General features: G+C 37.8%; 1 protein-coding gene across 4 annotated transcripts in view; it reads right to left on the minus strand.

The window, feature by feature from the left end:
• The window catches only part of MBNL1 (muscleblind like splicing regulator 1), a 177487-nt gene that overhangs the window by 11745 nt on the left and 141397 nt on the right, over positions 1-24345 (minus strand). For 3 of the 4 annotated variants that reach the window (XM_029940030.1, XM_029940027.1, XM_029940031.1), the window contains 4 exons: positions 20321-20521; positions 8238-8495; positions 6999-7052; positions 5932-6085 (listed from right to left, as the gene is read on the minus strand). In XM_029940030.1, coding sequence (XP_029795890.1) covers positions 5932-6085; positions 6999-7052; positions 8238-8495; positions 20321-20521 — 667 coding nt within the window. The remainder of the gene's footprint in view (positions 1-5931; positions 6086-6998; positions 7053-8237; positions 8496-20320; positions 20522-24345) is intronic. The other variant, XM_029940028.1, reaches the window with a different exon arrangement.

Consider the following 24345-nt stretch of genomic DNA (forward strand, 5'->3'; position numbering starts at 1 on the left):
CAATTTGCCTATTATATTTCATCCCATATATAATTTGGCCTGCACATGCAGAACGTGAGTTAACCATCCTGACTAAAAGCCTAAAGTTTCTCTGACTGGAATTTTAGTTTGAATTATCTTCCTCATTACCATTATAACCAGTGCACACAGTTTTGAGAGGGATTTGCAGCAAATAAACATAAGGCAGCAATGAAAACACTAGCCAGGTGCAATAACTCACAAAAAACGAAGACATAATGCTGTAGGACCCACTTACCAAGACCAAAAATCACTTTGAAATGACCATAATATCCATCTTTACATCAAATGGGTTGATTTACTAATAGTGATGCTCAAATAGCCAATTGAAATTTTTTCCCTTAATTTTCAACACAAGGAAAATTTTCAGTGAATGCATTTGTCAATTTCAAATTTCCCCTATAAAGATATTTGCATAGCAGAATGAGGTGTTTCTGAGGACTGCATTTCTATTTGAAGGTGCAGGAAAAACAAGTAGGAAGGTAATTTGCAAATGCGGTGTATGCACAGTTAAAATTACTTCAAGGAGAAGGGAAAGAAGTAGAAGAGAGAAAAAGAATAATAACAGATCTTTGGTTGGAGGTCTGAATTTGGATGTGATAATCCCAGCCCACTGATGATTAGAAGTATTAAGCTGACTTAAATTCTTCTAAAATGTGTATCATTTGGGACTAAAAGTTCACAATCAATTGAATTACTTTCTAAACTGATATCCCAAAGAGCAACGGCTTCACCCAGTTTACTTGTTTCTATTTGATGTTTTGAATTCTATTCCATTGCACTGCTGAATTTAAGAAATAGTATAAATCTACAAGCTTTATTTATTCATTGACTATAGGCTTTCTCCTAAACTCTTAGACCTGCCTATGATAGTACTTTAAGAGAATGTTTTATGAAATTATGTTTAAAACTCACTTAAACTCAACCTTATGAAATAATCACATTATCTCCATTTTATAGATGAAACAAAAAAAAGGTATACAAAGATTATAACTTGTGGTGGGGTTGGATTTAAACGTCCAAGCCTGATAATCCTATGTGAAGTTGCAAGTAAACTGTCTGCATTAATTTCATTAATTATAATAAAAGTGACAAGCTGGGAATTTTTGTTTTCGTTTTTTTTTTTTTCTGTAAAAACACCCCCATCCCCTTGCCACCTCCCTTCTCACTCCTCCCCCTCCAGGAAAATTTCCTGGCCTTCTGTTTCTTTGTGTCTGGTAAATTGCAACACAAGCCAAAGCCAAAGTTGGTTAAAGCAAACTTATTTTTAGATTTTTTAAAAAACCCTCAGCCCACACTGAGGGCAATATGCTAGGAGGAGAGAAGAGAGGTATGCTTCTGGGGACCGCAAGCAGGCAAAGATGGTGAGAGAAAAGGGAAAGGAAGGAAAGAGGCAGGGAGTCTGCAGGGTCCGTCAGTAGTTGGGTATGTAGTCTATTCTTCTAGATAGTCGCATGGGCACAGGCTGCCAAGGGAGTGGACTGCTTACGAGGCTAAGGAGCTCAGGCAAACATGCCTGGACCCAAAACAGTCACAGGAACCCTGGAATGTTTACCTTGTTGAGACCATGTAAGCAAGGGCCACAATCAGACCAGCAGTGACTAGTGCTGACTGAAGAATGGAGAACAGGCATCCTGCCGGCCCTACTGGACAGCACGGGACCCCTCCTTGGGGGTGGGGGGATGAGGGAAGAGAAGATGTGGGAAGGTGGTCATGAATCCCAGTAATTAGACCCCAGTCAGGACGTCTAATCTCCCAGCGAGATTAGAATTTAGAATTGGACTTCATTTGAATTCAAGAAAATAAAGTGAGGTAAATAAAAGGGGCATTTCTAACTCTAATTCTGAGGGTGAAACCCACACCTATAACATAAGTAGACCCTAGATTATGCATAAACTGTATGAATAATTAATTGAGTTTTAAGGGGTGAAGATTTTTTAAAAAGTAGCATATCTCTAAAATTTAAAAAAGAAGCTTCGATGTAAATTTAATCCAGTATTTGTATTTATTTTTAAATGAGATGGAGAGTATAAAAGCATCAATCATGGAGTCAGGGTATCAGTAAGGTCTAGTTCATTTTTAGGCCAAATCATTTTTGAGGACTTGATATAAGGAGCTCACAGATTTTGAGAGACTTAAGTCAAACCCACCTGACCTGATTCCTAGTTCTGTCTAAACCTTACAAGTCATGCAACTTGAGGCAAATCACTGGCCTGTCTAGGCCCCAAATTATTCATTGGTAAAACAGGAGTATTAGTGCCAACTTTTTGGGGTCGTTGTGAGAAAAAAAATGAGATAACGTATATAAAGTATCCAGTGCAGTATGGCATAGAGCAAATACTCAATAAAGTAGCTCTTTAGAACACAACGTGTAAAAAAACTAAGCCTGAAGCCAATAGGGAGTTGTGGGGCTTGGAATTGGACAGTATGTATACCTCATAAAGAATTCACATTTCGTTTTTATTTAAACACTCTTAGACACTTCTGGATTCTAGATTTAGCTCTTGGGTCATAAATTTGCAATCTCTAATGTAAATATTGGCACACCATGTGGTGTACAATAAATGTGTGTTGATTCAATGAATGAATGAATGAATGAATGAATGAATGTATGTATGTATGGATGGATGGATGGATCAATGAGTGGGTAGATGGGTAGATGGATGGATGAAAAACTGGGAGGGATAGAGGAAGGAAAAGAGGAAGGAAGGTAGGAGGATACAAGGGAAGAAGAGATTGGTGCATTGGAAGAATAGATGGATAAATGAATGGATGGATGCATGAATGGATGGTTGATAGATAGACAGTAGATGCCACTTAAGTCCAATTTTGTACTGAATGTTATCATTGTTTTTAGCTAGTTACCTGGCTTGCTGTTAAACCCTGATCTTTTGCCAGCAGCCCAGTGTGTATACATAGTTACCTCCTCCAATGACGTAAACAACTACACTTCACTGTAACTTCAATGTAATAGACCTACATACCCCTTAGATTATCAGTGAAGCAAAGAAACTACAGAGCTCTAAAATTCTAAGCTGCAAAAAAGAAATAATTTCTATTTTCTTTTTAGTTCCAAAAAAGCCTTCAGATATACCTTCCAAATCATTATATTGTGGACAGATGGGATGCTCTAATCATATAATTCATCTGTAGAATAATACAGTCTTTGGAAAATAAGCTTCCTTTTTCCCAGGTATTATATATGAGATCACACGAATGTGTGGTAGGATGGATTTCCTGTAGTTCTCAAAGGGCATTTAAAAAACTGAATTAGTTCTAAATTTAAAAAAAATCTGAGAAATTTCATATGTAACCATCCAAATGAGGTAAAAATCTGGAAAAAAAATCAAAAAGATCTGGCAATACTGGACATCAGGGCCACCACATCAGATTGTGCTGGTCCGTACAACCAACTACGGGAGGCAGAGACACAACCACCTTACAACGTAGTTACGTACATCCACAAAGGATGTACAACCTGCCAGGCAGATATTTCTCTGAGGCAACAGAAGGCTAAGTCAAAACACTCACCATGCCTTCAGATTGGGCCTGTGCTCCCCAGTGCCTTCCAGACCCCACGGCTCCTAATTTATTTCTTGCTCCATTTGTTTATATATCCTTCCCGGCCTCTAAGGCATTTTAGTTTACATTCTCTGCGCCAGATTTCTTTCCTTTCTGGCTGTCTGACCAAGTGGTGTGGCAGAAGGAAAGATGGGCTTTCCATTTAAGCTACTAACGTCATAGAGTCAAATTTTTGGACGCTGGCCAATGTGACAAATAATGACAATATTTTAAAAGAATGATGAAGATATTACCTACTTCTGATTATGTGACTAATAAAGGTTAAGCCCTTTAAAACTAGCTTACAAATAAATGTAATTTTTGTATTATTGTGATAATTTCATATCATGTTGCTTAGAAGTATCAAGAACAGAATATAGTGTATCTCTGATGCAAAATTCATTATAAAAATGCAAATGTATCTTAACATTGTCAGCACATTTCCTTATACTGTGACACATTTTATTTACATTAAGAATGTTTCATTTCTAGAAGAGAGAAATAAGTATGATTTTGAGTTACAAATGTGTTTATTGTTTTTCCACTGACTTGATCCTTACCTAGCATCTTTTGCTTTTTTTCTCATCCACAGACTAAAAGCCTGTCTAGGGAGAGATTTCTGTCATAAATATGCAATTAATGGTTACGCTTATTTAGAAAAGTCCATAGTCATTTGATGTTATTGGAGAAACTAATATAAATCTCATTTAATAAGACTGAAATGTTAGGTTTCCCTAAATAATATGTGGAGGAAGTTAGATTTTTATTTTTAGATTTTAAATGAAGAAATTCACTTCTGATGACAATGTTTTTACTCAATGAAATAAGATGACAAAATAATCTGTAGCTTGTCCAAAGGGATTATGACAGTTACCTACAATTTCTTAAACCTTTGTTTAGTGACATAACTATAGAAAACTTGACAGATCGTTTGTTGAAGTGGCATCAATCTGGGGGCATGACAATTTATATACAAGCAAAAAGATTAAATTCTGGAAATCTCTGAAAACCTATGCACATTGAGAAAAAGGTTTTAACCTTATAAAATGTAAGACAAATATGGTTTTTCCCCCTCAGAATGCAATAAGCATGCTACAGATCAAAATGATTTAATTTGTATTCTAAAATGGACAAACTGCAAATGGATAGATACTATTTCCAAAGTACAAACATTTTATCCATGGTGCCTAAGGCACATGCATCGTAAATCATGTAATACTCTGCGCACTGCAGTTAACTGAATCTTGTTACATGTTCTACATATGGAGGGCCAGCTTTCAGAGATGCGCTGTATAAAAGATGTGCTCAGCAGTAAAAATTAATGTGAATGTAATTTATTCTTTTGTTCACTATTCAAAAATAAATTCTCACATTCTCTCATGGCATTATGAACCTAATGCATTTAAGTACTGTCAATGTAGCATAATATGCTAATGGAGCTAGACCCCTGACATATATACCTCACCAATAATTAGTTTAATTAGTGATAAGATTATTTTATTAAATAAATCTCTGAACCCTTGGTAATTATTTTAGAAAGGTTAAGAGGTAAAGAGGAAAAAGGGGTTAGAATCTCTGGTTAGCTGATTTCAAGACTATAAGATGTTTAACATGTATTTTCTGAAGTAAATGAAGGGTGAGTAAAAATAATACATTTTCAGGCAATTAAATGACTGATTAGTGTTTCTAAATTTTATGCCCTTGTGGACACTTCTACAGTATGTTTATGTGACTACGCTGAAATCCACTGAAACCCTAAATGTATGACCCAATAGTACATGAAAACGTCCCTGGGCACTTAGGACTCTCTGAATATTAGCTCATAAGCAAATAATGATTTTAAGCTATGTATTGACTGACACCCTTTTTAAGAGCTCTGGAACACAGAGTCCGCTGTTTTGTTTTGTTTTTTCAATTCTCCACCTCAAAAACAAAAAGGCTGAAATAGGAAAACCCAAACTGAAAGTGTCATTTCATAGAATTCAAATTTACTCTGGAATCATGAAGGCAAAGGGGTCTTACAGCAGGAGAGGGTCATAAAATAGCTTGACAGACATAAAACGGTGTTGAGGAAAGAGAAAAAAAGAAAGAGAACTCTATTTCAATTCCGAATTACACACACAAAAATAAACCTATAAGACAGCACAGTGGTCTTTGATCCATTTCTCATGACGCTAAGATTCCTCGCCTTTAAGGAAACCCACGTGAGACACCTCGATTCAGCTGCCACTGTGGACCACCTTACCTTTCAGCTTATCTACGGCTAACAGCACGCGGGGCCCGGCCTATCTGCTCTGCCGCACGGCTCTCTGCAGCACCTCAGATTCCCTCGCGAACACGCCCGCCCCTTACCTGGTGGGAGAAATGCCGTATGTTGTTGCAACTGCATGTTGGCTAGAGCCTGTTGGTATTGGAAAATACCAGTGTTAAACACTGCGGTGGCACCGTTGGTTTTTTCAAGAGCAGGCCTCTTTGGTAATGGGGGAAGTACAGCTTGAGGAATTCCCTGTTTAGTGAACGAGTATAAAAAACAAATACCAGTAAAAAGAGAAAAAGAAAAAAAGAAAAATCAGTTGAAGGCTAAAATTGTTAGGAAGCATGAGCAAGCAAGCAGCAGAGCACTGAACTACCCGGGGGCTGGGGTGCGATTTCAGTCAACAAAAATTAAAGGGGATCCAAAAAAAAAAAAAAAAAAAAAAGGCAAGATAAAAGCTTTAAAGGAAGCATTATTTTTTGTCCAAAACAACCAAAAACAAAACAAAAGAAAAAAACAACCCACTAGGACGAAAGCACATGTTATAATGTGTTAAAGTGTTTTAAGTCCCATAATGCTTCAGGCTTTCCGTGAGAAGCCACTGATTTGGGGCAAGAAGGAAAGCTGCACCGCGAGCTCCATGAGGACACTGACGAGTATAAGCAATGTTAATAGTTAATCGTACACAATGACCAGAACAGGTCAAATAAAAACTCACCCCGCTCTGTTCCTCCCCCCAGACCTACCTAGACATGCAAATGTCCCAGAGCATGCAAGTTATTTTTTTCTTAAACACTGAACTATAAATATTTTTAAAAAATAAATAATTCTATTACTAAAGCCATGCTAACCAAACAGGTACATAAATATACAGTCAAAAAATACATTTTTAATGTCCTTAAAGTATTTCACTAAACATTCTACAATGTAGTTAAACTGAATGTGGGCTGCTGGGCTTTCAGAATCTTTCATTGTATGATATCCGTCCAGGTACTCACAGTAGAGTCTTTCCACTAATTTTGTCAGGAAACCACACTCAGTTTTTCATTGTACTTTACAATTTTATAACAGAAAAAGGAATATATATTTTTAAATTGATAAAAAAAAAAAACTTGTATCTACAATAAAGCTACATGCCAAGCTAAAAGGTGAAAGGTCATAGTACCAGGTCAAAGGTTGCCTCGAGGGGTCGCTTCAGTGATTTGACAGCCGACTGAGTCTTAATTAGCAGGCAGCGAGCACATGATGGCAATGGGCCAGTGGGGTTCAAGCGCATTAACATAAACAGCAAGCAGAGGTGCATCATGGGGGCAGCAGTGCATTTTTGGGTAGGTGAGAAAAAACAAATAAAAAAACAAATCATCGGAATGCCATATACAACGAATAACAAGACTAAGCATGCACAATAAAGGCACTACTGAGTTGTTATTGGGAGGATAACTCCTCTTTGTAGTTAATTACAAACAAGATACTCTAACAGAAAAAAAAAAGAGTGAAAGGTAGAGAGGCGGAGAGAGTCTGCCTTCTGTATTTTTGCTCAAGTATCCATAAACAAACACAGAAAAGACCTCTCTCGTGATTATTTTACTGTGCTGTGGAAACCACAGTGTTTTTATGACTATTTTCATGTATAAGTCATATATATTTATGTAAAAAAAAGGACAACATTAAAACAGCTAAGCAAAGAACAGAGAATGGACTCATTAAAATCAGCTATTAGATCACATTGAAATTTACCTTAAGAACATAGGTTTCTGTTCTAAATGATCCAATTTCTTCCTTGAGTACTGCTGTCTTTCTCCTTTCTATATAATGGCATAGTCAAGCTTCTCTAGTGTTACAATTATATTTATGCCACAATATTATTTGAGACGAGCTAGAGGGCACACTGTCCGAAACCTGGGAGCTAATCCTAGAACCGATTTTGTTGAAGCAACTCTCCTAAACGGTTCCTGATTACGTTATTGTTAAAAGCAAGATATATGTAGAGAAGAGCCTTGATGTGCAAAAGAACACACCGAAGGAGAACAACGGCTGATTAGATGGCACACAGAAAAAATAAGAGGACTGGAAATGGCAGTATCGTTAAATTGGAGAGGAGACAGGTGTTCTTTACAAAGCAGAAGTTTCAGAAACCCTATATCCAGAGTAAGACAGTATTAAGAGTTAGGCCCAGGGTAGGAGCAATCTGAACCATTTGAGGAGTTACCCTCACTTCCGTGAGCGGTAACTTCGTTATGTATTGTCTGGGATACCTGAACAAACATATCTTCAGCAAAAAACCAAACAAACAAATAAAGAAATAAATAAAATTTAAGGTTAATAAATGGAGAGCTTGTAGTCAGATCTAGTCATTCACTTTGCTGTCCTGACTGCTAACCAGAGAGCTGAGGTCCCTACTCACCATGGCAGCTGCGGTGGCTGCCGCCTGAGCGGCTGCAGCCTGGTTGACCTGGTATTGGGCAGCCTTGATCTTGGCTTGCAGATGTGCGGGAGGATGAAAGTATTTGCACTTTTCCCGTGAGCATCTCCCTTTGATGTAATCCATACACACGGTCACTGTGTTGTCATTGGTGTCAATCATCGTGCTGTCAGCGGGGTGAGCAAACCGACAGTCGTTTTCTCCTCTGTTGCAGTTGCCACGCTGGTACTCTCGACATACCTATGGGGTCATTAAGTGCAGGGGACTCGGTCAACAAGTGGGCAAATACAATCTTTCTGGAGACTTTAACTTAAAGGTAGCAGAGGGCTACACATGAAAGTGGAAAAGAGACCATTTTCAAAAAACAAAAATAAAGCACAAAATAACTTGCAAAGTTCCTCCTTTAGTACACAAGTGATAGCCCCGGTTCAATAAAATTTCCAGGAGAAAGAAAATACATTTTAATACAAATTATGGTAAAGCATCTGATTTATACTATGTTGATATACTTGTTAATTACCGAGGGAAAAAGAGTAACTTTACAGGGAAGAAGACGGGCAGACACCACTTTAACCAAGTGATCAACATTAATATCACCAGTAAGAAGACATAATGGCATCGTGTATCTACTGATTGATAGGACATGCTGGGAAAAAAGGTCGTCACATCACTTTTGTTGTATTACTGCTGAGAATGCATAACCTGTGTTTAACCATGAGGAGTCATCGGATAAACTGAAATGGAAGAATGTTTTATAAAATAACTGATCAGTACTCTTCCATAGTGTCAAGGTCAAGAAAGGCAAATAAGGATGAGACACTGTCACAGACTCAATGATCCTGGGGTCAGAGAGAGGATCTTTGTAGGACAGCTGGTGAAATTTGACTGAGGTCTGTGGATCAGTTAATAGCATAACATCTGCACTAATTTGTTTTGTAAGTGAGAACATGGTCATGCAAGTTGTTAAGATTTAGGGAAGCTGGGTGAAGGAAAGGCAGGAACTCCAGGTTCTGTTTTTGCAACTTCTGGGCTAATCTGAAATTATTTACAAGTAACAGTGTAAAAAGAAAATCTGATAGCTTTGTAGTCAAATGTTTCTGAGAGCAATTTTTTTTTATCATTAGAGATTCACTTGGTAGCTATATAAAGCAGATGGAAAAAGATTCTTGTTTATTTGCTGTATATCTATTAATTTTGGATGTAGTCCCTGGGGAGAGGATGCAAATGGATTATTTCTTGTATGTCTGCTCCATTTTGACTCTTACTTTACTCATACTTTAGTAGTTTGTCATGAGGGCTGCTCCAAGCAGGAGGGTGTCAGCTTGGTCTCCATCTAGGATAGTGTGACCTTTTTACCACAAGGGGGCCATCTAAAACACAGAATGTCCTTCTGATATTTTCATGGTTCTACTTGCTTCAAGGAAACAGTTTTCGTTTTTCACCTATTTTCTCACAAACTGAGAAAGTACACAGACCCCAAGCCTTTTCTTTTGCAGTACAGCAAGAAAGAGAAACGGGAACGCTGTTCCGATTTAAAAGGCACATGTTTTCTTGGATATGTGTACATGAAAGGATCACATTTAATTCTACTACTTTTCCCTCTTATAGTCATATCCCATACTGAGCAAAGTGCTTCCTTAAAAAAAGGCCACTATAATTTCTATCATGCCACATCTTAAAAACAGCATTATAAATGACATCTTGCACTATTTTTAAACCTCAGGCTAGCTGAAGCTTCGTATTCTACATACGCAGCAAGGAGCCAACTTTATTCATCATCTCATTCGCTTTATTAAATTTAAAAAATTTACTGAATAAATACGATAGGCCAGACACTCTGACAGAGACTAAGAATCCAAAGATGACTTAGGAGGTCACAGAAGAGCCTATTCTTTTTTTTCTCATTGCACTTGTCTTCTTGAACATAAGAAAACAAGGATAACCTGGAGTTTATACTTTGAAAGTGATCAAGCTGAGCAGCACGCTGGCTGGGCACCAGTATTAGCAACGCAACTTCTACACCACAGACCCCAGTCCCTACCCAGCACTTACTGAATTAGGCTCATCAGAATAGACAGGAAGAGGGACACACTTAAATGAGAATAAAAACTTTGCCTGTATATATATGAAACTGGTGCTAAATTTAGACTGTCGTGTGAACAAAAAGGCTCTTTTCCCACATAAGCAAACCTGTATCAGGGCAGTCTCCAGCAGTAGAAAACTGTCTGTGACAGGCAGCACACTTCTGGAGTGCTCTACGGGAATCTTGCTTTCTCGAACATGCTCACAAGGAACCTGGCCGCAGGTGAACTAACACCCTATCTTTCAATTTATCTTACTCTTTGCCACACCGACAAGAAAGATCTGAAGGTGAGCTTTTTCACAACGATTAAAATCTAAGATTTGTTGTTTTCCAAAAACAAGTATGCTAGGCGTGCCTGTGCCAGAAATTTGAGCGTCATTCTCCCAAAATAACAACCTGGGTGCAAGCTGATTTTGACTTCTTATTTCTCTTTCTGTCTCAACATTCTTTTTATGTTCAGCGATACAAATGTACATTCAAATTGCATACAAATGGTCTTTTTCTTTAATGTTTTTATTTCCTTTTAAGAGAGAGACAGAAACAGAGCGCGAGCAGGGGAGGGGCACAGAGAGGGAGACACAGAATCTGAAGCAGGCTCCAGGTTCTGAGCTGTCAGCACAGAGTCTGATGCAGGGCTTGAACTCATGAATGGAGAGATTAGCACCTGAGCCGAAAGCCGGGAGGCCTAACCAACTCAGCCACCCAGGCGCCCCTACAAATGGTCTTTCTAATACTCTCTCTTTCCTGTCCGTCTGCTCTACACATATGAGTGTGGTTTCTATAAGTTAAGGATTGCTCTCTTATCATTTTCTACTCTTTATATCTTGCAAGATGCAATTCAGAACTTTAAATCTATTTAAGTGGAATCGATAGTGTTCCACTTAGAATTTGTCCTAAAACCAGCCTTTTAAAAGCGCTGAAGAATTTACTCCACTACTTTCACATGATATGCATTTTTTTACTTATTTGTATTTTTTTTCTCGCTTAAAGTACTCCTGACAAGAGAAATGGAACAGAAGAAATATACTGAAATAGCTGTTCTCCCATTATTTTCGCCTTTGAAAAAATAAAGAAAAAAATGGAAAACCTCCTGTGAAAACTTGTGCCGCTGAGAGCCCTGTACGAGAGGTGCTGGAGGGGCCTGCCAGTGCCTGGTGTGTGTCTGCATCACTGGTACCTACCTAAGAACACATTTCCCAACGCTTTTCAAACACCTTTTTCTCTAGTAATCACCACCAATGTAAGAGGCTCCATCCCTTGGCTGTTGTATTTTGAGTTTGGCCTCATTTCTCTGACGAACTCAAGAAAACATCAGATTATGCTGATCCTCCAAAGAGATCTCTTAGATGTGGTGTCATATTAGCAAATTACAGCTGGCAGACAGACTTCAGTAAACTTAATCCCAGAATTCAAGTCAGGACAAGAAACTCTAGAATTTACAATACAGAGAATTTAAAACACAACAGGTAAAATGAAGTTGGAAAATCCTTAACAACACTGTGGTTCTTTTAGCTTTGCTCATCCAGTCCTCTGCAGGCACGTGTTTTTCAAATAGTTGTAATTATGGTACAGCTATTACTTGGTGACCTAATTTTGTTCACCAGTGGATGTAAGAAGTTTTTTGTTTTACTAAAATACAGTGTCGAGAGTGATCATTTTTGATGGCTACATTAAATTCCATCAAACAGATGGAATATAGGTAACTCTATCAGAGATCACCTAGATTATTTCCAATATTCTTGTATTATAAATAATATTGCGAGGGATATATTTACAAACATAGACATTTAAAAATCACTAAGGTTACAGCTGCAGAAATGGCATTAGTGAGTCAACAAATACAAGTACTTTTTATAGTTTAGTAAGTGGTTTTCCAACAGATTAAAATAATTTCTCAATTTGGCTTAAACACATAATGTGTTTCAATCAAGAAAATGTTAAATATTTTACTCAACAGGATTTGTTTCATATATTAGATAAGTTTATAAATTCTTGTACAAAATAGGTTAAGAGGTTGCTTTTACATTAAAGCCATCCTTTTAATGAAGATATTTACCACTTTTTTTTTTTAAATAATTTTTAACACTTACTCATTTTTGAGACACAGAGGGAGACAGAGTGTAAGTAGGGGAGGGGCTGAGAGAGAGGGAGACACAGAATTTGAAAGAGGCTCCAGGCTCTGAGCTGTCGCACAGAGCTTGATGTGGAGCTTGAACTCAGAGATCACGAGATCATGACCTGAGCTGAAGTCAGACGCTTAACCGACTGACCCACCCAGGCGCCCCTTACTGAACACTTTTAAATACTAACATCCATTTCCAGAACCATCTATGCCACTATTTTAAACTTTAAAAAATCAAAAGTACTTAGAAAAACTTCCCAAAGGAATGTGACTTAATTCTATGTAAACCTTTTTTGTTTTGTTTTGTTTTGTTGTTAATTAAACAGCAGTGGTATAGTGAATAGAAAATAGAGTTTAGAATCAGACATTGTGGGTTCTACTTAATTTCTACGCTTACCAGCTATGGAATCATGAATACTGAGAAACCCAACATATAGATGAGCTGAAAACACACAATACAAATCTGGTTAAAATAAATATTTGACCTCTAGGTTTCTTGTTTATTTGTTTTTATGAATGTGACAAGCATATTTCAAAATGGTCAGAATAATGATAGGTTTTATAAGTAGTATTAAATTCAGCAATGTTCTGCAAATTAAGGCATTGGGATTCTAAGGACATTGATGCCAACTTAGTCAAAGCTGGACAGTTATTTGCACGTTCACTAAGGAAAGATCTTGAAGTAGTATGTTTTGTGCTCACCATATTTAAGGCAGTCATTTTTGAAAAACAACTTCCAAAAGCAGGAAGATAGAACATATTATAATAGGGAACAGGACTATTTTAATATTTTGGGAAGTCAATTTAAACCTTAATGACAAATATTAAGGAGTATTATATATATATAAAATACTATACAACATATACCATTTTATACATAAATATATATTAGTATTTAAGCTTACAAATATATGTACCTATTGTTCAACAAGAAGCATCATAGACTATATACTTTTTTTCTTTAAAATTTTTTTAATGTTTTATTTATTTTTGAGAGAGAGAGAGAGAGAGACAGCAGGAGCAGGGGAGGGTCAGAGAGAGAGGGAGACATAGACTCAGAAGACAGGCTCTAGGCTCTGACCTCGCTGTCAGCACAGAGCCCGATGCGGGGCTTGAACCCACGAACCATGAGATCATGACCTGAGCTGAAGTAGGATGCTTAACCGACTGAGCCACCCAGGCGCCCCTCATAGACTACTTTCTATGAAGCGTGAGCTATATCAAACTTTAAAAACGGAATACTAGATAATCAATGATTTTAGCCAGGTATCCACAGCATTAATGGTCATGAGTATATAATCTAATGTCAAGAAAGTATCCATATTTTCACCTCAAAACAGATTATAATCTTTACATTTTAAAATTCTGGTAATTATGGGCAATGATCTTAACAGATTATATAATTAAATTCCCAAGAAAGAAATCTGATGATGTGACATCTACTTTCAATTTGTTTTCTAATAATTGTACAAATCTGGCCCATCTGAACTTTATTTTTTCCTTCTAAAACAATAAAAAAAAAAAAGACACCCAAGTCAGCTACCTCAGAGGATGTACGTTAAGATAAAATGGGAGTTGTCTTTAAAATTTAACAGGCAGAATCCCTCTCGATCATCAGGCTAGAGAACACAAGCATATTTCTACAGATAATACAGCTAAGAATTTATTACTTTGCCCCATGTAACTAAAAAAAATTAAATCTGAATATATAGGAGTGGCAAACTAAAAAAATCCTTCCATTTTCCGGTTTTCATTTATTCATTCCTATGAGTGAATGTATAAACAACAGGACAGGACAATACACCTCTGAAACAAGGCCATCAATATGTCAAAATGCTCAAGTACACAGTTACTTTTATCACTTTTACTAAATAAATGAAGACAGAGAAATGTTGGATTTAATTTGGATAAGAAAATTAGTAAAAAAAAAAAATGAAGAAGAACAGCAAAAGTGAGTGGTTAAGCTTAGGAGTTACAGTATTTTAAATAACTCAGAACTCCATCTCCCAAACAAAAAACTAATCGCAGAGTAGTAACTGACAGACTGGATGTTTTAAATGGGGATGTAAGTACACTGTAAGGAGCCATTCTACAGCCTTAGTACAAATTTTAGAAATAAACTACTTAAACCTGTGTGTACAAAATTCTCAATATTTCTTAGTAATTTTCTAAAGAGGTTAAAATGCCATACAGGCAGTCGCCAAACTCGCTCCACAAAAATATAAAATTAAAATAAGCCTACCAATAAGGCTCTCATATTAAAAACATCTGCTTTTCTAATCTTATTTTAAATCAAATGTCTTCTATATGCAATAGATCATGCCAAGTCCATTAAACACCTATAAAAATCTCAGTCAAGGCATCCCTTCCACAAATACTTGACCCTCATTTAGCTCTAAATGCTCTTTTTTTATATGTAGTCAATTGGTACCATTTTGTCTTATGCCTGTATGAAAAAAGTCACTAGACTCTTCGGTGTCAGTAAGTAGTAGAAGCATTCAGCATCCAGTGGCCTAAATTAGATGCTCATGTCATGATTATGTCAGTAGAATAAAACTTTCAGCACAGGAATAATCTATTTTAAAAACTTAAAAAAAAATTTTTTTTTTGAGAGGAAGGGGAGAGAGAAACAGCATGAGTTGGGGGGGGAGGGGTGCCAAGAGCAAAAGAGAGACAGAATCCGAAGCAGGCTCCAGGCTCTGAGCTGTCATCACAGAGTCCAACGCAGGGCTCAAACTCACAAACCACAAGATCATGACCTGAGCTGAAGTTTGACGTCCAACCAATGGAGGCACCCAGGAGCCACAAAAACAATCTATTTTAGAACAAACAAACTCCAACTGAAAAATAGGAGAAGCCAAGGGGTGTGCCCACCTTTCCTGGAATACAGACTGTTGATACAGAAACTATGCAGTCAACCAAATACAATCTAATATCTTCATCAGCCTCTGAAATATAAGGTCAGTGGATTCGGTTTTTTTGTTTGATTAATACTATTACGTGGTATAAATGACCTTAATCACTATCAGTTTACTTGAACTAGTTCATTATGTGCACTGTGTTCTTAGCAACCAAACGAAATGGAGAATGTTAAGTGTTTTGGAGGAGGAAGGTTTTTAAGTCTGAGTCACAAATAACTGTACAGAAGGTAAATGATGAGAAGTTGAGCCTTACATAACAGGTGCTGGCATCCTGTTGAGTAAGTATTTTATAGACTATTTGCATTTAGGATCAGCTGGCGGGTTCGTGAAATAGACTCCCGAGCCCCACAGAAGACCTGCGGAATCAGACTGTATCGGGACGAGGCCCCGCATGTCCAGCAATCATCTCAGGTGACTCTAATCACATTGAACTTGAAAACCAGTGCTCTGGGTTAAGGGCATGAACAAGACGGCATGTTTTGTAGCTGGAACGCTCAAAATGTAAACATGTTCCCAAGGAGAATGTTAACAAGTGAGAAACATTTATCCTGTGTTATCTTCACTGTTGGATTACAACAAACTCTGAAGAAGGCCATGTATCGTTTTGTGATTAATTAGTTAACTGGCTGGCTCATTTATTCATTTAACATTACTGGGTGTCATTGGTGAGGACGGCACTGTTCTGATGTGTTCTCTTCTTGCTACTGATAGCAGTTAAAAGGTTTCAAAGGTAGTCCTCACAGTACTTTTTCACGTGAAAGATGTTCAGTTGTTCTCCTTTGGATATTGTTGAATAAATGAGGGAATGAATGCATTCATGGATCCTTTTTGCACCATAAAAATTACTGTGTTATCTTGAAAATAAGCCAAACAATAATTTTCTTAATTACCAACTCTTCAAAATAAAGATATGACTGAAAACCTCAGTCCTTTCGAGTACTTATATATTTTAACAATTTCTTTTTAAACATTTTTTAATTTATTTTTGAGAGGGTGGGGAAGTACAGAGAGAGAGGGAAACACAGAATCCAAAGCAGGCTCCAGGCTCTGAGCTGTCAGCACAGAGTCCAGTGCAGGGCCGGAACCCACAAACTGCATGGCATCATGACTTGAGCCGAAGTGGGACGCTTACCCAGCTGAGTCACCCAGGTGCCCCAACAATTTCTTAAAATAAGTATTGAAAATAAACTGCTGCTTGCAAATTATAAAAAGGTATCCCAAAGTCAAAAATGTAATTTTAAAAGCCTCATTTCAGTGACCAATATTTAAGAGATTTGCTCTTTAGAGAAAATCATGAATACTGAATTTCACAGTATAGAAAGTATACAGATACAAAGTCTTTTAAAAGGTATCCATACTGATATAAAGTTGGTGTGTGTGTTTTACATCTATGTACTTAATAAACCATGTAATGTATATCTGTATATTTAAACTAATATATGTAAATATGCTTATATAAATGTTATATTTAAATAAAATTTTCAGTAACTCGTGGCTGGCATTAAAAGCAAAAAGACAACTTAAATGTCCTCTAGAATATTCTAACTGGAGGTGATCTTACAGACTATCTGGTACAATCCCCTACTTTTGTACGTGGGGAATATGAAGTTCAGAAAAGATCAGAAACTTGATCCAAGCTTACTCATCTAATTAACAAAACTGCTAACACTAATTTTTGGATTCCTGTTGTTCGACTTCACATTTTTTGTAGTATCACAGTGAGTGCTATAAATATGTGTCAGTTCTCCCAAACACAAGAACCAGAAGGCTGATAATCTACAGTATTTTTAATTTCCTTATGGTCTAACAATTTGTAGCAGCAAGAGAGAAAGAAGTGGTGGGAACAGTTGGCCAATATTTAAAGGGATTTAAACTTTTTTCACCTTAAAAGGAACTCAATATCAAACATATACTTCGCAGTTCTATGAGGCAAAAACAAGAGTATAGATTTAAGCCCAAACGACGACACATTGTAGTGAACTGGTAAATAAGCGTGTGCACTCACTGCATGTCTTTTGGGTCCCGGTACGTTGTGTTACCATGGGACAGAATAACCTGAAGACAGGAGTGTCTGAAATCACAGTGGCCGACCAGAAAGACATGCCCCGTAGCTTCACACTGCAATATGCTAACAGACTGTCCCTGTGACAGGGCCGCGCATCCTGTCAACCAGAATAAGACAGGACGCTGCCTACCGCTATCAAGCATGGAGATAAGAGGAATTCGTGTTAAAAGGAAATGACAGGCTGCAGGAGCCAATTGTTGTGACTGTAGCAGAAAACAGACAAAATACACAAAGTAGTTCCTCACAAGGAAACCCCAAAACCAATGATAAAAGTACTTTTTTTGTTGTTTATTTATTTTTGAGAGAGAGAGAGATCAATCACATGTGCATAAGTGGGAGAGGGGCAGAAAGAGAAGGAGACAGAATCTGAAGCAGGCTCCAGGCTCTGAACTGTCAGCACAGAGCGTGACTCAGGGCTCGAACCTAATGAACTGTTAGATCATGACCTTAGCCGAAGTCGGATGCTTAACAGACTGAGCCATGCAGGTGCCCCAAAAGTACTTATCTGATATTAAACACTATAAAAAATATAACCAATTACAGACCGAAAACGGTGGTCAGATTGGTTTATAAGAGTTCTGACCACACAGCTCAGCCGTTAAGGAGATTTAAAGAAAGATTTTAAGCTTCTTAAATATCATCTCCTGCCCACAACTAATTCATTAAAGGTCCCAGACTGCCTATGTGGTTCCCATCAATCAACAATTACACATTATGAACCCAGGGTTTGCTTGAGAAATATCGGGGGAGGGTGGAAGATGACTCACATGTTAAGTATCCAGTGATTTTTTAAAAATATTTGACATTCCTAAATTTTCCCCAAGTTATCTGCAAACAGCATTAGTTAATAATGAGCAAGTGCAACTGACTGCACAATGACACGCCACCCACAAGTCAGTGTCCCTAGTACACAGCAGCCTGGGTCCGCAGAGGGTGCATGACTAGGTCTACACGTCCTTTCTGAGGTGTCCTTATGGTACTCTCTTGATTAGTAGCTGTTTCCAAAATAATATTCATGAAAGGTAAACATGCAAACAAACAATAAACTCTAAGGAACACAGAGGAGCCAAAATTTCTGGTTTTCTCTCTGTGCTATCCTTCGTCTCTCCCATTCCTTTGTATGGGAATGACAGATTTAAACAGTGTTTAAAAATGGAGTTTTGAGTTCACACCCAATTGGAGCACGCTTTCTACAAGCTTGAGTAAGTTTTGCCACAGCTTTCCTCTAACCCTCTTGCCCTATAAGATGGAGTTAATAGTATCTTCCTCAGCAGACTGTTTTGAAAGTTAACTATGCGATGCATGTGATGGGTTGATGCTGTGTTTGGTAGAGAGAATAAATCCCATCCAATAATTATCAACTACTGCTACCACCATCTGGTAAGGTGATGGCAGTTCCACTGCCTTGAAATCTGAGATCCTTTGTAATGAATGCGGTAAAACCCTACCAACAAGAAACTGTTGCTTATTAAATAAGTTCCTGCTAAACTGATAAATTATTAGGGTCAAGTGTGTTCACAGAACAGCCTTATTTTGCCTCCTTCTCAGAAACTAATAACAGCAAAACTTCTCAGCCCTAACTACTGCCTCACCTTTTTTTTTCTTTAAAGTTTTTTTTAATGTTTATTTTTGAGAGAGACAGAGAGAGAGAGAGAGAGAGAGAGAGAGAGAGAGAGAGAGAGAGAGAGACAGAGGGCAAGCAGGGAGGGGCAGAGAGAGAGGGAGGCACAGAATCCAAAGCAGGCTCCAGGCTCCATGCTCTCTACACAGAGCCTGACGTAGGGCTTGAACCGAGCTGTGATATTATGACCTGAGCCAAAGTCAGACGCTTAGCCAACTGAGCCACCCGGTGCCCCAAACTACTGCCTCATCCTAACCAGAGGAAAAAGAAACAGTCATTTTGTTCCTTATTTGAACATGAAAGCCAGGTTTTAGAGCTTCAAAGTATGGTAATGTTGCCACTTTTTTTCCTTCATCTGAAGTTTACCAAATCCATTAGTTTATAGCCATGCTGCAATTCTGAACAACCCTTTCAATATAAGATTTATTTCTTTAATTTCTTTTTTATGCAGCAATAGCAAAGCAGATAGATCTGGTCATCCTCGACTTTGAGACATGGAACATCATGCACTTCCTAATTTAAACAATTTTTATTATAAGAGCACAGTTCACAAACAAAGCTGTTGTGCTATTCCAACCAAGCTACTCTGAGGCCTACGAAGGAACTCCCAAGAATAAGTTCTAAAATGCTTTATAGGCTGTAGCAGGGCAAATCATTATGAGGGGATGAACTGAATTGGTTGTTCTTTTTTCTTTAAATTTTTTTTAACATTTATTATTTTTGAGTGACAGAGACAAAGCATGAGCAAGGGAGGGTCAGAGAGAGAGGGAGACACACGGAATCTGAAGCAGGGCCCAGGCTCTGAGCGGTCAGCACAGAACCCAACATGGGGGCCTGAACCCACAAACTGCATGATATGACCTGAGCTGAAGTCAGAAGCTAACCCAACTGAGCCACCCAGGTGCCCCTTGGTGGTTCTTAATAGGAACAACAACAATGAACATTTGCTGTGTGCCAGATACTCCTTGAGGTAAGGGCCATTACTATCTCCATGTTAAGGATGAGGAAACTGAGGCCCAATGAAGTAACAAGTGGTCAAACTCCAGAGTCCAAGTTCTAATCTGCTATCATACATATGGATGCTGTAGATCTCATAAACATTACACTGGTCAAATATAGAATACCTAAATTCTAGCAAAATGATCCAAACACCAAACCAAGATCTCTGCTTCAAGTGTTGTTGAACCTTTATGGCCGTGGAAGAAGTCAAAATCAGAACAGGGTGCATCAAGGAAGCCGTGAAGCCTTCCTACCTCAAGTCTGTCTGTCCGCATTAATTTCTGTGCAGCAGCCGCAGCAGCCGCAGGCACGGGGACCCCAGGATTCCCTGTGACCAACATTGGTGCGGTCGGCAAGATCTCTGCTGGAACCAGGCTTGGGGAAACAGGTCCCAGGTAGGGATTAAAGGCTGCTGATGCATTGGTGGCTAAGCTTGGTGCAACTGAAAACATTGGCTGAAAAATAAAATAAAAAGCAAAATTTAAATTTGATATCCTACAATATACATCTACCCTTCATCCATTCAAAGTCCATTCTTCCTCCCCCCCCCATTCACTTAATTCCGTGTTTATTTACTTTCATTCAGAATAAGAATGTTTCTTGAATAAGCATTTCTCAAATCAATGCTTTTCTAGAAAATAATAGGTAATCTACCCATTAAACTTTCTGCTGTGATTTTGAAACTTGGTGTCCATAATGCTTGTAATTTCTTTTTGAATAACAGATCAATTATTCAATACAGAAACTTCTTGGGGTCACATAATCTCCATTTTTATCCTGATATAATCTTAGAAACTTGTCTAAGAAATACATTGTATAATTGCTACGTCAGATGAACTTGAAAGATCTGTTTACAACTGTTAATGGTTTGCCAGTGTCCTATTATCTGGGATAAATAAAGCAGAACTCCCAGTGGATAACAGAGTTTCACAGTCTATAGATATAAACTGGAAATAAATCTCATGAGATATGTGAAAGTTGATGATGACACCATTTCTCTTGAACACATGAGGTAAAGTGTTTGGTAAAGTGTTGCTGCAGGTTCTTCCAAAGAAACTGTAAATATTCCACCAGTTTATCATACCCTTGTGACATATTTAATGAAGTATTTACCTTACTAAGGAGAAGCCATTCTGAATGTCTGAAGTCTGAAAACTTCTACAGAAATGCTACACAGTTTTAAAAAATACACATGGTATTTTGTTGTTACAAGACAGAATTTCTGCCAGAACTGCCTTCATGGATACAGGAGGATGTGATATGAAGATTTACATATTAGGAAACGTATCTGTTCTTAAGTAGAATGAAATAATTTACCTGAAATCAACTTTAGCAATTTGCTTTTCCAGTTTTTAAAGCATTTTTCTAGCTCAACAATTTTCTACCTATGTGTGGTATATTTTAGCTTCCTAATTCAATAGAGTTTCAACTCTTGAAGTTTGATATTTTGTGTAACAATAATGTTTGTCTCCAAAACACAAAAATTCATGGATAAAATGGATCTGTTTTTTAAAGGACTTTTTTTAAACAATTAATTTTCTTTACCCTGTGGTAAAAGGAACAGAATCGTGGAAAATATTTTTAGAATGAAGGGAACATTAGAATGTAGCTAATTCTTCCATACGATAAAAATACAAAGTTAGATGAACCCCGAGTTTACATAGTGTTCAAGACAGGTTTGGAATAAAGTTTTATGTAATTGAGATATAATACACACACACACACACACACACACACACACACACACACACAGACATCCTTATTTAGGCTCGCCTTGACTTGTCCCATATTTAGAAGGGTAAAATGGAATTCAAGTATTCTCTTTTCCTTAGGGCAGCAGTTCTCAATTATGTAGGTGATTTTGCCTTGTAGGGCACATTTGGCAATGTCTGGAGACATTTCTCATTGTCACAGCTTGGGGGTGCTGTTGCGTCTAACGTGTAGAGGCCAGGGGTGCTGCTACGTTATCTGCAACACACAGAGCAGCCCTCACAACAGAATTATCCAGCCCCAAATGTCAGGAGTGTTTAGGATGAAACTCCCTGTCCTAAGAGATGCATTCTTTTCTTGACTTCACAAATTGTTTTAGGACAGAATCTTTGCAGCTGGTATACACATCCTTATTAAGACCACGGAAAACAGAATAGTTCATACATAATTTGATTCACTAGGGAGAAGAAACAGTAGATCACACATTCCACTCATATTTTCAAGTTATAATTATGCTTCCAAACGTGTTGGTTTGAATGCCATGGTTCGCTGCTGTGCCAGGTCGCTGGTTCCTGCCTGATGGAGGTGGCCTAAAGTAACATCTCTGATCCTCAAGCCCGTCCCTGCCCAAAGCACTGACAACAGGAAACCACCTGAGCATTCCAGATATAAACAATCAATAGTCTGTCAGAAACTGGGGCCAGAGCAAGTCTCTCCATCAACAGCTACTTGAATAGCAGCTGATTCTATACTGCTCCACTGCCAGGACAAAGGTTGACCTGTGCGGTGAATACGTGTTGAACTTGGACTTCGACTCAGAAATACTGAGGTCAAACATACACTGTTATATACACACTGCTGGTAATTTCAATGATACCAACACTCTAATTTCTTGTTAGGTATTTAATAATTGTAAGAAATCAAGCACAGAAGGCCAGAAGATTGTTTAAAATATGGACAACCGGGCCAGTCTACATCATTCTTTTCTGTATTCTATTGCTATGAATTAACATGTATTTTCCAGGTAGAATCTTCTTAATGTATACTTTGGAATGTTATTGAGATGTTCATGTCATTGTACACAATGTACCATAATTATTTAGAAGCAGAGGTCAAATTTACATAGCTATTTGGAGGCAAGAAAATAATTTTTCTTTAAGAAAAACATTAGTGACCATTAAAATTCAGCTCTGTTAAATCTCATTAAATAAATTCATAATCCACAAGGCATATAATACAGCAGCTACATAGTACAGATAAAAAGAATGTTCCTACCAACTAAAAATATTGATCTTATTAACTGGCAACAATTTTCCTGCTGGATTGTTTTCTATTGTGTTGTCACATGAATGGATTTTCTGACTGAATTCTGCAGAGCAAATTCAAATCTGAAGAATTCTAGGGTACCGTCCCAAAGTAAAATCTAGCAGCTGTAAAAATCTGAAACCATCAACTATGCAGCAAGCATTCTCTCAAATTGTTCCCTCTTCCAGATGAGCAGACTTCTTTGTTAAACAGGCAACCCATCCATCGATTGATGATCATAACGGCTCTACACTGTGAAACTTGATTCCAAAAGCTGCACCCAAAGAATGCAACATTCCTTCCTTTATTTTGAGTTTTTGCAAATTTGTTACATTCCTTTTTCAAAGAGCACCTTGCCAGGGTGGAGGTCTGTCACTGCCTGGCCCTATCAGTGTGCCCTAATCGGATTAGGGAAGCCGGGGAACTGCTTCACTGCCAAGTCTCCCTTCCCAAAGCCATCTGCAGACTGTTCAGCAGAATCCCAAGGATGGATATTAATGCTATGGTATTATCAAGGGCATCCTATTTTCCCTGAAGTCTCTGCAGGGTAACATATAACTATGTAACCGGTGTATCTGATAACTGACTCATTCTCATAATAATGACTTAGAGATATCTTTTTTTGCTGGAAGGCAAAAGGAAGGTTGACTTATGATTGCCTTTTGCCAGTGAAGAGAGAAAACAAACTGCACTCTTAAATAATGCCAGTGCATTTATGGGCTAATCACTTGTTTGTTTTAAATGAGACATTCTGATTCCTTTAAGTAATCGGGCTTTATTATAAATTAAAGTGTTATTCAATTTCACATTATGACCCTAGTTACATGTGCGTAAACATGATTACTACTCTACTTCCCTCTATTTATTGTGTGCCAGGCATTGTGCTAAGTGCTTCACCTGTGTGATTACATTTAATTCTCATAACACTAAAATATAAACTCCAAGGGGCAAAGGAAAGAAAAAACCCTCCACTGTCTCTGTTTTGAGTTGGGGGAGGCAGATATCTGTGGAGTTCACTGCCAAAGCCCTAGAATCTAGCTAGCTGCCTAGAACATAGCAAGGCCTCAATAAATATACCCTGAATAAATGAGTGAATGAATGAATATGTGAATGAGTTACAGTCTTGTCAGGGGGGTTTCACTAGTCCCTCCCATTCTGCAGACAAGGAAAACGGCTCACAGAGATTATGTGTCCATAATCACAAATGTGTTCATGCAAGACTTAGGATGTGGACACAGGAATGTCTGATTCCAGGTGATTTTTT

The sequence above is a fragment of the Suricata suricatta genome, chromosome 5, assembly GCF_006229205.1.
Source record: "Suricata suricatta isolate VVHF042 chromosome 5, meerkat_22Aug2017_6uvM2_HiC, whole genome shotgun sequence".
NCBI classification, from domain to species: Eukaryota; Metazoa; Chordata; class Mammalia; order Carnivora; family Herpestidae; genus Suricata; species Suricata suricatta.